Source organism: Etheostoma cragini, chromosome 8 (assembly GCF_013103735.1).
Source record: "Etheostoma cragini isolate CJK2018 chromosome 8, CSU_Ecrag_1.0, whole genome shotgun sequence".
In the NCBI taxonomy this organism is placed as follows: domain Eukaryota; kingdom Metazoa; phylum Chordata; class Actinopteri; order Perciformes; family Percidae; genus Etheostoma; species Etheostoma cragini.
In genome coordinates this window covers 1367398-1379719 of record NC_048414.1, presented here as the reverse complement: position 1 = coordinate 1379719, position 12322 = coordinate 1367398, and the positions used below count along the sequence as shown (strand labels likewise).

At 42.3% G+C, this 12322-nt stretch overlaps 3 protein-coding genes across 3 annotated transcripts in view; all 3 read left to right on the top strand.

Moving 5' to 3' along the window:
• The window catches only part of LOC117949021 (keratin-associated protein 10-11-like), a 789-nt gene extending 533 nt beyond the window's left edge, over positions 1-256 (top strand). Inside the window, exon 2 of the mRNA XM_034879011.1 lies at positions 74-256. Within this exon, the coding sequence (XP_034734902.1) occupies positions 74-256 (183 nt within the window). The remainder of the gene's footprint in view (positions 1-73) is intronic.
• The window catches only part of faap24 (FA core complex associated protein 24), a 28717-nt gene extending 22023 nt beyond the window's left edge, over positions 1-6694 (top strand). The window contains exons 4-7 of the mRNA XM_034880296.1: positions 3844-3943; positions 5267-5409; positions 5872-6027; positions 6344-6694. Coding sequence (XP_034736187.1) covers positions 3844-3943; positions 5267-5409; positions 5872-6027; positions 6344-6574 — 630 coding nt within the window. The 3' untranslated portion in view covers positions 6575-6694. The remainder of the gene's footprint in view (positions 1-3843; positions 3944-5266; positions 5410-5871; positions 6028-6343) is intronic.
• A 1815-nt stretch (positions 6695-8509) lies between these two features.
• Positions 8510-12219, top strand: LOC117949749 (gastrula zinc finger protein XlCGF57.1-like). Its single transcript, XM_034880283.1, has 2 exons — positions 8510-9190; positions 10866-12219. Exons 1-2 carry the CDS (start codon positions 9064-9066, stop codon positions 11798-11800), a joined length of 1062 nt encoding a protein of 353 aa, XP_034736174.1. The 5' UTR covers positions 8510-9063; the 3' UTR covers positions 11801-12219.
• The last annotated feature ends 103 nt before the right edge of the window (positions 12220-12322 follow it).

The window sequence follows — 12322 nt, the reverse complement described above, 5'->3', positions numbered from 1 at the left end:
GTCCAGCAGCCTGTCTGTCCGCCAGCCTGTCTGTCCACCGGCCTGTCTGTCCAGTGGCCTGTCTGTCCTCCAGCCTGTTTGTCCTCCAGCCTGTCTGTCCACCAGCCTGTCTGTCCACCAGCCTGTCTGTCCGCCAGCCTGTCTGTCCACCAGCCTGTCTGTCCGCCCTGACTACTCCCTGCACACTATCGTCCGGCTCATCTCAAACCTGGACTTCACTGCCCCTCCACCTGTTGGCTCTCCTTGTGTTTTCTAATGAACTCTGCCTATTCGCTCTACCGTGGGCGTCCGCATCTGAATCCTCTCCCTTGTGTCATAACAGCTTATAGTTAGATCTGGCTCAGGAGAGTCCTGAACCATCCCTTACTTACGCTGCTATAGGCCTAGACTGCTGGGGGACTTCCCATGATGCACTGAGCACCTCTCTCTACCTCTTGCTCTTGGTGGGAACTGTTGGGTTTCTGTAAAAAACATCCAGGAGTACGGTCTAGACCTGCTCTTTATGGAAAGCGCAATGAGATAACTGTTGTTGTGATTTGCTGCTTCATAAATAAAATGTAAATTTAAATAACTGACCATTCACTGTTCAGAAAGGACGGGGCACCCCGTAATGGCCACTACAGGAGGGCTGCAGCATGCCGTAGACGCAGTCCCACGGGTCGCAGTTACAGTCTGTGTTGAACTCGGCATTCCCTGCGGTTAGAACAACCTTGGCAATAACTATAGTCCCAGTGATTAAGGCGACGTACCACCATGCTGTAAGAGTCACTTCAGCACAGCGACGCCACCAGCTCCTGGTCTTACCCTGAGCACCTGGAGCATCTCTATTCAGGTTTTTAATCTCTTCATCTTTGTCCCTGTGTACTCTCTGATCCACTTCTTCACACAGTTGTTCAATCTTTACATAATGTTTCTCTTTCAGAGATTCCAGGAGTGCCAACTCAGAACTCAGGCTCTGGTTCTTCTCATTTAGGATTTTCTCTTTTTTCAGCAGATCGTGAACTTGCCATAACTCATCGTTCTCTGCCTGCTTTTTGTCTATGAAAGATTGAAGCCTGGCCAGTTCATCGCGAATGGTCTTGTTCAGCTTGATGAGAGATTTCTCTCTTTCCTCAAGATCCTGCACTTTTGCCACCAGTTTTTTTATCTTTACCTGCAGTACTTTATCATTTTGTCCAAGTTGGGTCAAGTTCTGCATCATTACGTCCTTGCGTTGCTGAGCCTGCGTCTCTAGGCTTTCAAGTTGAGCCGAACAAGGCTCAAAAAAGTTCTCTGCTTCCCGGAGACAGTTACGCTCGGCTTGGTTTGTCTCCGACTCAGCAGTCCTATTCATATTTGTATCAATCAACAACTTGACTTCTTCCAGCTCTAATGAAGGCATCTCCTCCATTCTATAATCCTCAGTCCTGACATTGGGTGACGTCGGCTCCCAAGCGGTGTAGAACTGATCTTGAGACATTTTGTTACTCCTCATTTTTCTCGGACGCCCTCTAAACCTTTTGAATAACAGTTAATTAATAAATTCTGAGTGGGCCTTTCACGTCAGACCCGGTCACGATGTTTGTTTCCGATAACTAAAGGGTAGAAAATTCTTTCATCCCGTACATGAATACATGTGAGTCTAGATTTGGTTCATCAAAGAGCCGAGCCACACAGAACAGATCTCAATGTTTAACTATGTAGCTTTGAACGTTACAGTTGTGGCTAAATGTGACAACACAAATAAACAATTTTGACCAACACACTGTGTGTCTGCAATTGAAATCAACTGCCATCAAGAGCCGTGTGTGTTGTGTGACTGGTCCACAGTCCGGACTGATCCTGATCTGATGTCATTTACTTTGATCTGATTCCTTTGACAGTGACATCATCACATTCCGTCAGAACATTCCAGACAAACACCTTGCCATGGAGTGTTGTTTTTTTATGTCAGACGTTGCCTAGCAACCCTTCAGCATTCAGTTCCACTCATTTGTTCTGAATACCTGAACACGCTTTTTGACGCTTGTCAAATGTCTTTGACGCCCCATTACAACCCTGTTTTGTTTTCCACGTTAAAGCGCCCATATTCTGCTCATTTTCAGGTTCATAATTGTATTTTGACGTTGTACCAAGATAGGTTTACATGTTTATTTATTTTTTTGAAATCATATTTTTGCTGTAGGCCTACCGCACATTTCTGCAGATCCTGTTTTCACCCTGTGTGTTTAGCTCTCTGTTTTAGCTCCAGAGTGAGACATCTCACTTCTATCCTATCTTTGTTTAGGAGCTGCACATGCTCAGTAGCTCGGTAGGATCTCATCAGCTAGATAACTCTTTCTCCAGCTTTGGTCAGTCCAAGGCAGGATCAGCTGGGAGACTTCTTCTAGACCAGGGACACTTGTGGAATACCTGCAGGACAGGGACAGGAAGTAGTTCTTTTGGAGATTATGGTCAACTAGTGTGTGTTGTAGCAGTGTTTTGCCATTGAGAACAAGCTAGCATGCTAGCGCTAGCATGTGCCACGGTTATTCAATTCAATTCAATTCAACTCAATTTTTCAATTCAATTTTATTTATAGTATCAAATCACAACAAGAGTTATCTCAAGACACTTTACAGATAGAGGAGGTCTAGACCACACTCCAGAATCCACAAGGACCCAACAGTTCCAGTAGTTTCCTCCAGAGCAAGCAACAGTGCGACAGTGGCGAGGAAAAACTTCCTTTTAGGCAGAAACCTGGGTCAGACCCAGGCTCTTGGGAGGCGGTGTCTGACGACCGGTTGGGGTTAGAATGAAGAGTTTGTTTGTAGTAGTTCTTTGTAGCATAGCAGGGCACTGTGGGCGTTACAAGGCACAGCAGGACGTAGCTGGGCACCGCAGAGCGTAGCAGGATGTAACATGGCTGTGACATGGCATCGCAGGACATGTAGCGGGACCATGGACAGCTGCTACCCTGATTTTTGGCGTCTCCCTGATCCGAGGAAACATGCTGGGGGGAAAAGAACATAAGGACTTAGGTTAGCCACCTCGTCTCTAGTGAAGAAGAAAGCCGTGCAGATGTTGAACAGCTCACCCGGAGACTGAAGACAGAGGACATTTAGAAACCAGATCTCACTCAAAACAGCATGGATGGTTTTTTTTCAAGTTTGTATGTGTGTGGAAGCACCAGAGACACAAAATAACACCCCAAATCCCAGAAAAAAAAGGGATTTTTTTCTTTCATAATATGGGCACTTTTTAATACAACATCATAGTCAATATGGCCTTTAAAAAATGTTGTTTTCTTTTTTGGCGGGGGCACTATAGAGCCCCTGTAGCACAGTTACAGTACAGTTGTACATACAGTTGTCCTTAATGGCTCCCCACACACATATTACTTTCATACATTAGGTAGTTTTGCAACCAGTAGCCTACTTTTACACTTTTACTTGACTAAAAAGTTTGAGTATTTACTTCAACTTCTACAGAAGTCTCTTTAAACCCTAGTATCTATACTTCTACCTGGGTATTGACTCCGAATCATAGACTGTATATATAGATGTGAACACGTTTGACACCTCTGGAAATGTGCACAGGTAAGGACTAGGATTAACAGGTTGTTGTCTGGCAGACTACTTCCGGTCGGTTCCCTCTTGTCCTACAGGGGGCGACAAAGACTCAGCTGTTCATCACACACACCACCGAGATGCAGCCGAAGAAGAGATTTGGACCGTTTGGAGGCAAACAAACCCAACTAAAAGAAGCTAAAATTTGTGTTTTCAGTTAGTCGGCATCATTATTATCTATCCATGGTCTGCACAGATACGAGTCTCCCTCTATCCCGAGAGAGGTCACGTGTATATTGAACCACAATAAATCTGCATGGAGAATAAAGCTCCTGTTCTCAACGCGGTTCCGCCCTACGGACATGTTATTGCCAGCGAGAAATGGAGAAACTCTTCCCTTATTCAAAGCTTAAAAGGTAATGAATTGTTTTGTTTAAACTGGCCAAAGTGGTAGCCTATCACCATGTTGCGTAAACTGACGTTTTTGCCGTTACTTTTGTTTAAAAATGGACACAAGAAACTTGCGCCAACCAAACGCCATTCAAAAATAACGATATTTAAGTTTGTATTCCGACTAACAAGCCGTGTATAATACGACTGTAGTGCAACCTGCACATTTTCTGTGTCAAATACTTACCTTTTCAATACGGCTGACATGTCATCGATTTATAATTTCCCTAAAAATGTAAACTTCAATATTTCCTGCACGCTGCTGGCCCTTTTTACATGGCGTTCTGGGTAATGAATAACTAGACGTGATGAATCTTGTTGTGAGCTATTGATGTAAATTATATCTCGTTTATGTGTTGTATTTCGTAAATATTCTTTTTTAATACTAATGAGTACAAGAAGCAGTCACTGGATCTTATTTATTAACTGATTAGACAAAAACGGCTAAAATTCCCTGCTGACTTAAAGTAGCAGTCAAAAGTGTGAACGCACTTTTCCCATTCACTTTTACTTTTATACTTTAATTACTTTTGCAACCAGTACTTTTACACTTTTACTTGAGTAAAAAGCTTGAGTTGACTTCAACGTTTACACATGGGCAAGTGTGTCAAACTTTAGACTGGTACTGTACTCTAAAATTATATTGAACTAATTAATTGTGCATTTTTCTTCTTCTATTTGACATTTTATACAGCAAAAGAGGAATCAAGATTACATTGTTTTAGATGACTTGACAGTGTAAGAACATCATTATTTCTTCCCTACACTTTTGTTGTTTGTGTGGCCAAAGTTAAATTTTATAGTTAACATTAATGTGTAATTTAGGCCTAATAGTTCTGCTTTAATTTCTGTGTTTGCGCAATATACTTTACGCTTTTTTGTGGGCTTTATGTGGTGTTTTTGTCTCCCTCGTTGCTCAAAGATTAGGCATTTACAGTGTACAATGTATTTTTTTATTGAAGGAATTGCACAGTACAGGTTAAATATGTCAAACAATACCCTCACCCACCTTTCCCATGCCACTCTTGGCAATTAGTGTGTTCACACCACCACCAAAAAAATAAAATAATAAAATAAAAAATACTTCAATTAAAAACTTACTTATATTCTCACAGCTATGAATCAAAATTACCTTGAACCTACTTAAAAAAAAAAAAAAAAAAGTACAAGTAGAATAATAATAAAAGGTGTCTCATACTTCAGGCAGTATTTTAAGCCATTTTAAGTAAAATTCTACAGTCTCAATGTTAAGAAAATGCCCTCATGGACGAGCTCTGTTTCTCCTCCAGGCGGTGGGGTGAAAATCCTCTTTGAGCAGGAGCTCGGTGTGGCGGATTTCCACCTGCCCAACAAAAGCTGCATCCTGTACGTGTCCGAGTGCGACATCGTGGCCGGAAACGGCTACAAGAGGAGACTGGTCCGCTACAGAAACGTGAGTTTAATCCACGAGACCACAGACGGGGCTCTTCTGCTCCGAGCCTCCCGGTGTTGTTCTGCTTGATGCTGTTGAAGCCATTTCATTTTAATCTTCTGAGTTTTATTTTTGTAATACCTGACAAAACCTGTGTTGAAACTGGAGTTTACCAGTGACCTGGAGTAATGTAATTTGATTAGCTGCTAGATGTTGTATAAGAGGAATTAGAAATATCCAGAAGTTGCTGGACTTTGGAGCAACAGAATTACAGTTAATTCATAATAAAAACTAAAGATCCTACGTTTTTGTATGTTATTTTTTGAAATTGTTTAACTAAACAAACAAACGAAGAACTTTGGATTCAAGACTTTTATTCACCGATGTTTTGTGTTGAGTACAGAAGACCTTTGGAGTCCTGAGCTAGTGAGTCAGCTTGTAGCACTCCCCTGATGTCATCTGTGTCCCTCCTGTTTTTAAAAGACCAGCAGCAGCTTCCAGGAGCTGGTCTTGGTGGAGAACACCCGACTCAGCGAGCAGTACTTCTCCGCCGTGCAGAGGTTTGTAGTGTTGGACCTGGGTCTGACTCTGCTGCCGGTCGGGGGGCAGACCGAAGCCTCGCAGCTCATCGCCCAAATTGTGAGTAGTGAAGACAAAACGACAGTAAATACCGGCGGGATTTGGAGGGGGGCACCGAACCGATATTAAGATCGGGTATTGGCCCCGATCTGTTCCCTTGGCCTTTGGAATCAAAATAAAAAAAACTTAACCCGGAAATTTTAACTAAAGAATCTATTTTTGATGCATTTCCCATAACTTTTGTAATTTTACATGTTTAAAAATGTCAAAATTAATATCAATATTGCAATGTTCATAATCAATATTGCAATAGTACATTTTGTCAATATCATGCAACCCTTTTTCCAACCCGCTCACCTGCTCTGATGGTCTCCAGGTCCACGGGGAGGACAGAGAGAACCCCTTCAGAAGGAGGAGTTCGTCTCGGCTGCTGGACCCGCTGGTCCTGGCTGTGGTCCAGCGGGTCCCCGGGGTCGGCAGGGTCAAAGCTCTGGCCCTGCTGCAGCAGTTCTCCAGCATCCAGCAGCTCTGCAACGCGGCCCCCGCAGACCTGGAGCCCATCGTGGGTCAGGCTGCTGCTCAGCAAATCCACAGCTTCTTCCACTGACCCAGCACTGGGAACTGAAGGCTGGACCGGAAGGTGTGGATTTAATGCCGATACGTTTACTCACATAGATTTTATTAGTTAACGATTGGGTAAAGGACTCTAACTTAGGGCTGGGGAGTATACCGATAGTGTGATATGAGACTAGATATCGTCTTAGAATTTGGATATCGTAATGCTGTGATAACATAAGTGTCTCTTCCTGGTTTTAAAGGCTGCGTTTCAGTAAAGTGATGTCATTGTTCTGAATTCACCAGACTGTTGCTGTTTAATTATTGGCCTTTTCCCACTTAGACATTATGTCCACATTACTGATGATTATTTATCTAAACTCTGAGTGTGAAGATATTTTGTGAAAGCCCCGGTTGCCAACCCTAGAATATTGCCGCAATATCGATATCAAGGCATGTGGTCAAGAATATTGTGATGTCTGATTTTCACTATATCGCCCAGCCCTACTCTAACGCCAAGGTTTCTGCAATTGTGCAAACTTTAGAAAAAACAAACTGCTTATCACATTGACTGTGTAGGCAGCCACATGTTTAAAGCCATAGTGCGTGGTTTCTGTCGCCCCCATGAGAATTTCAAATAAATGACAACGAGACTGTCGGCGCGCGTCCACATGATACAAGCCTTCCGTGATTGCCCAAACCCCTTCTCCACGTTGCTAGTAGCCTCCAGTTGCTAGTAGCCAAGGAGGACAAAAAGGATTTGATGTTCTCTTTAGAAGAGGTCATTATCTTCACTCAAGTTTCGGCACGGGAAAGTCACCGGACGCCACAATCTTCTGAATATAGTCGTACTGAGAAATCCAGAGAGAGTTCCACAATACCTCTCATTCATTTGTAGCATTATTCCTTTTTAATTGTGTTTGTTTTGTTTTATCTTCCCTGTCCTTTTGTTATTAGTTTGGACTAAATGTATAGATGTACATAATATTTTGTGAATGAAAAAATATAGTAATAATAAACCTTCATTTGTCTTTTTTCGGATTAGGAGGTCCGTCTTAAGACCTGCACGGTGAAACATTTGAAAACAATAAAAACTTTACATTTTAACCAGTGGCTTCTAGAGTAAGCAGTCATGTTTCAGACGTCTCTGATTTGTTAGCAGTTATGCCAAAGAGCTGTATCTCCCATTAACTTGGGTTTATCACATATTTGCTCAGTTCAATAAGTGTATGTTTGAGGTGCAAATGTTGACAATAATCCAATATTTTACCAAGAAAGCAAAAATTATAGAAAGGGACAGGACTCTAATGCCTTTTATTGTCACTAAACACATTTACAGTGAGATTAAAAGCAACTCCCATTCTCAGTTTTGAGATGCTACATAGATAAAAAAATATATATATATATGGTTTTATATACAGTGTGATATGCACTGTGGATTATTGCACATTATTTGAAAATCGCCCAATAGTGGTGATCACATTCAATGAGTCATAGTAATAATATTGTAAATGAGAGTAATATTGCACATTGTGTACAGATATTGCACAGTAATAGAATTGCTCAGTGTTATTAATAGTGTTAAATATCAAATATTGCACAGTATGTGGGTAGAAGGAAGTCTGCATGTGTGAGTTCAAAGTGTTTATGTCTATTGAAAGAAAAGAAAAACTTCTTGAATCTGGTGGTCCTAGTTGTTCTGATGCACAAAAAACCTTAAAGTTATGTTTTAAATAGTGTGATTGCATTAACAATTAAGCGGATTACATAATGTATTTCCAATTGTTGTGTTACAATACAAATTATTATAGAAAAGTATTTAGATCCTGTGAGTCCTGCATCCAAATGTGCTGCAATAAAACCGTTACAGCTCAAACTACCTTCAAATTGCTGCTTACATGTTAACCGATAAGCAATACTACATCAATAGCATACTAAATTTCCTATTCTGACTTTTACTTTGAAGAAGTAGTACCGGAAGCAGTTGTGCTCATCGTGGCTAACTTGAAGCTAGCTAGCTAGTATGATTGGATGATTGTTGCCTGTTGTTTTAAACCATTTCCCCCCGTGAGTCCTGCTCTCGCAGTCACGTAGCCCAACAGACACAATCGGAGTGAACCACCAGAGCCCGTATGTATGGGTAAACTTATTTAAGTGGACTTTGTCTACATTTACGGGACGTTTCACCTCAGACTCATCTCCATTAGCCAAGAATGCTAAATGAAGTTAGCGTAGCGTGCTAGCTGGAAATAGACCCAGACGGAACTCCACAATGCTAGTTGAAGTGACTGTTGGATAGAGACCAAACTGTATATTTCATGGACCCACAATGTCCAGATAAATCTGTCTAAATGGACTCTGCGGACCCCTTTATTTGAAATTATCTCAGTGTCGTACAAAGCTAGCAAGCTAATGTAGTTAGCTTGCTAGCCTGAAGTAGACGGATCCGAACGTAAGCTAGCAACACAACGCACGTCAGAGTGAGACAACAGGTTTTTAACGGAGGGTGTCCGGAGGAAAAGTTTCTGTAATTTGGTCAAAATGTCTAAAATCCAAATTCTGAGAGCTCTTGTCCACCAGCGACTAACTGCGGCTGCTGAGGAGATATTTGGGCTGTTTGAAAGAACGATAGCAGAGCACGAGGAGGAACTCCGGCTACACACAGCAGGTTAGTACAGATCCATTGTTATCCATTTAAACTGATGGGAAACCAGCGAAATTGACCATTTGATCATTTTATTTGTTATATCAAATGCCATTACTTTATCCTTTTAGAAAAATTCGTGTGAAATTTCATATTTAGCTAAGCTGCTTTTGCACACTTTGTTAATAACTTACACACTTTAGGGTGCTGTACTCAACATTCAGAGCATTAAAGGAGAATTTTGGTCAATTCCAACATGTAGCTCTGTTGTTTGTAAATGTGGAGGTCTGTCGGTAGAGATAAAACAAAAACCAATCGGTGCTGTCCACACCGGGGTATCCTCCTGCTAGCGTTAGCACCCAACTGGCTTAAACAGGGCAAGTTTTAAATGTGTTTTTAGCCTCTAAACATCTTCAAAATGTCAATTAAAGTGCCTACCTATTTGCAGGGATTCCTTCAGAGTGAACACAGTGAATCTGATGCTGGAGATGTGGCGGAAATGCATGAAAGTTGTGCTAATTGAGCTCTGTTTAGTTCCTGTGTTGATACTGCAAGAAGTGCTTTGGGACCGTCTACAAACTACAAAACAAAAAAGAGATAAAACATATTTAAAAGAAATACTCATATGCGTATAAGTAATTGCTGTAGTGCAACTAGCAGGAGACAAGTCATAATTGTTGTAAGTATGGAGACACTACCTTATTTAATCATTGTATTGATAGCCTACATATTTTTGTTGCATCTCTTTTCTGTGTTGTAGTTTGTAGACGGTCCCTAAGCTCTCTGACTGCATCTCCACACAGGAACTGAGCTGAATTAGCACAACTTTCAATGCATTTCTGTCACATCTCCAGCCATCAGATTCACTGTGTTCACTCAGAAGGAATCACTGCACATGGGTAGGTACTTTAAATGACATTTCTAACTTGTTTAGAGTCTGAAAGCACGTTTAAAACTTGCCCTGTTTAAGCCTGTTGGGTGCTAACTCTAGCAGGAGGATAACTCGGTGTAGGCAGCACCGATTGGTTTTATTTTTCTCGCTACTGACAGCACGGATTTACAAACAAACATAGCTATGTTTTGAAATTGACCAGAGTAGAAAAGAACAAATACGTGCAATGTAAAGATACATTGGAGTAATGGCTTCCTGACTCCTGAGCAGAGAATTAGGAATTTATTTACACTCCCATCTCTGTGTGTGTTGTAATTCGAGTGTCTCTGTTTTTTCTTTTGTTGGCTGGTCCGACTGTGCGTGCATGTTAGTGCACGTGACAGTGAAACACACCGGGAATGTGTGGTCAATGTAGGATGTACAAAACTGTAGACGGATGTGTTCAAAAACAACGTATAGAATATAGCAGAGGACAGGATGTAGGATTGAGGTTAAATGCCAATAGGGGTCCGGGGCCAGTACTAGCATTTAACCTTAATCCTACATCGTCTAGCATCCCCTGTTTCTGCTTCCGGGCACAGCACTGCAGTTCTACTCATTATGAAGCCATACAGAGAGAAGAGCTGCAGGAAGAGGTCTTACTCTACTTTACTTATTTTTTGCATTTGTTTTTGTAATCTACAGCTTTATTGAAAAATCAAGATTTTTTCTGTTGTAGATGAATGAGTTGAAGCTCATTTTGAACTACTAATTACAGGAAATTACAGTTTTCTAAGACTCGTGCATGTATTTCATTCTCCTCCTCAGACGTCCAGCAGCTGTTGGTGGTTAAACAAGAGGTTCCCCCTGAGCAGCCGGAGTGGAGCTCCAGTCTGGACCAGGAGGACCCAGACCCCCCACACATTAAAGAGGAACAGGAGGATCTTTGGACCAGTCAGAAGAGAGAGCGGCTTCAAGGGCTGCAGGAGGCTGATATCCCATTCCCGTTCACTTCTGTCCCTGTGAAGAGTGAAGGAGAGGACTGGGGAGGACCAGATCCAGCCAGGAACTCAGATCCAGATAGTCCTTTGCAACCAGCTACTCATAACAAGACTTCAGACTCCTCGGAACCTGAAACCGAAGGGAGCGGTGACTGCGAGGAGACGGAGGAGACTCTGCAAAACGTTCAAGTACCTGGAAGTGATGCCGGACCTCTGCAGAAACACACTGGAGTCCAAACAGACGGGAAACCATTCAGTTGCTCGGTTTGTGGTAAAAGATACCCGCTGAAGAAGTCCTTATCAATTCACATGAGACTTCATTCAGAAGGAAAACACTTCACCTGCTCCGTTTGTAAAACACTTTTCTGTAGCAAAAGCAACTTGGTAATGCACATGAGAATCCACACTGGGGAGAAACCTTTTAGTTGCTCATTTTGTAGCAAAAGATTTGCACGTAAGACCCATCTGAGAGACCACTTGTCTTCCCACACGGGGGAGAAACCATTCAGCTGTTCGGTTTGTAGCAAAACATTCATACAGAAGAATCATCTGAAACAACACTTGACCGTCCACACGGGGGAGAAACCATTCAGCTGTTCGGTTTGTGGTAAAACCTTCGCGCTGAAGCAAAACCTGAAACGGCACTTGACGGTCCACACGGGGGAGAAACCGTTCAGTTGCAGCGTTTGCGATAGAAGTTTTAACCGGCAGGATAGCGTCAAAAATCACAAGTGTGCGGGCGTGAGCGGCGAAAATACGTGAAGCTGCACAGATTTTTGCTGAGCCGATTTCCTTTCAGCGGGATTAAAGAACTGATGGCGAGACGTGGTCCAACATCGATAAGTTAGAAGTTGTCAGACTCGAGGCCTTTTCACACAGGGAGCGACACCTCGCCTGCGTAGTGGCGTGGATCTCCAGGGTCTCGCTACGCTCCTCGTGTGAAGGACAACGCTCTGCGATCCAACGCCAGGCGAGCAATGTGTGGGAACCGTGGGGATTCTGTCCACTACTACATCTCTGCCCACAAGAGAATGAGAATATCTGTCTGCAGGATCATTTATCCTTAATCACAGGTCGATTTATAACAAATAGTGGTAATCCTAGTCTTTCCGTACCAGCGACTGTTATTGCTGTTATAGTTAAAGTTAGCTAAATTAGCATAGTCATAATTGCGGACCCGATAAGTCAGATCGGGTCAGATAAAACAGTTTTATACAGTGGGTACGGAAAGTATTCAGACCCCTTTAAATTTTTCACTCTTTGTTTCATTGCAGCCATTTTCCA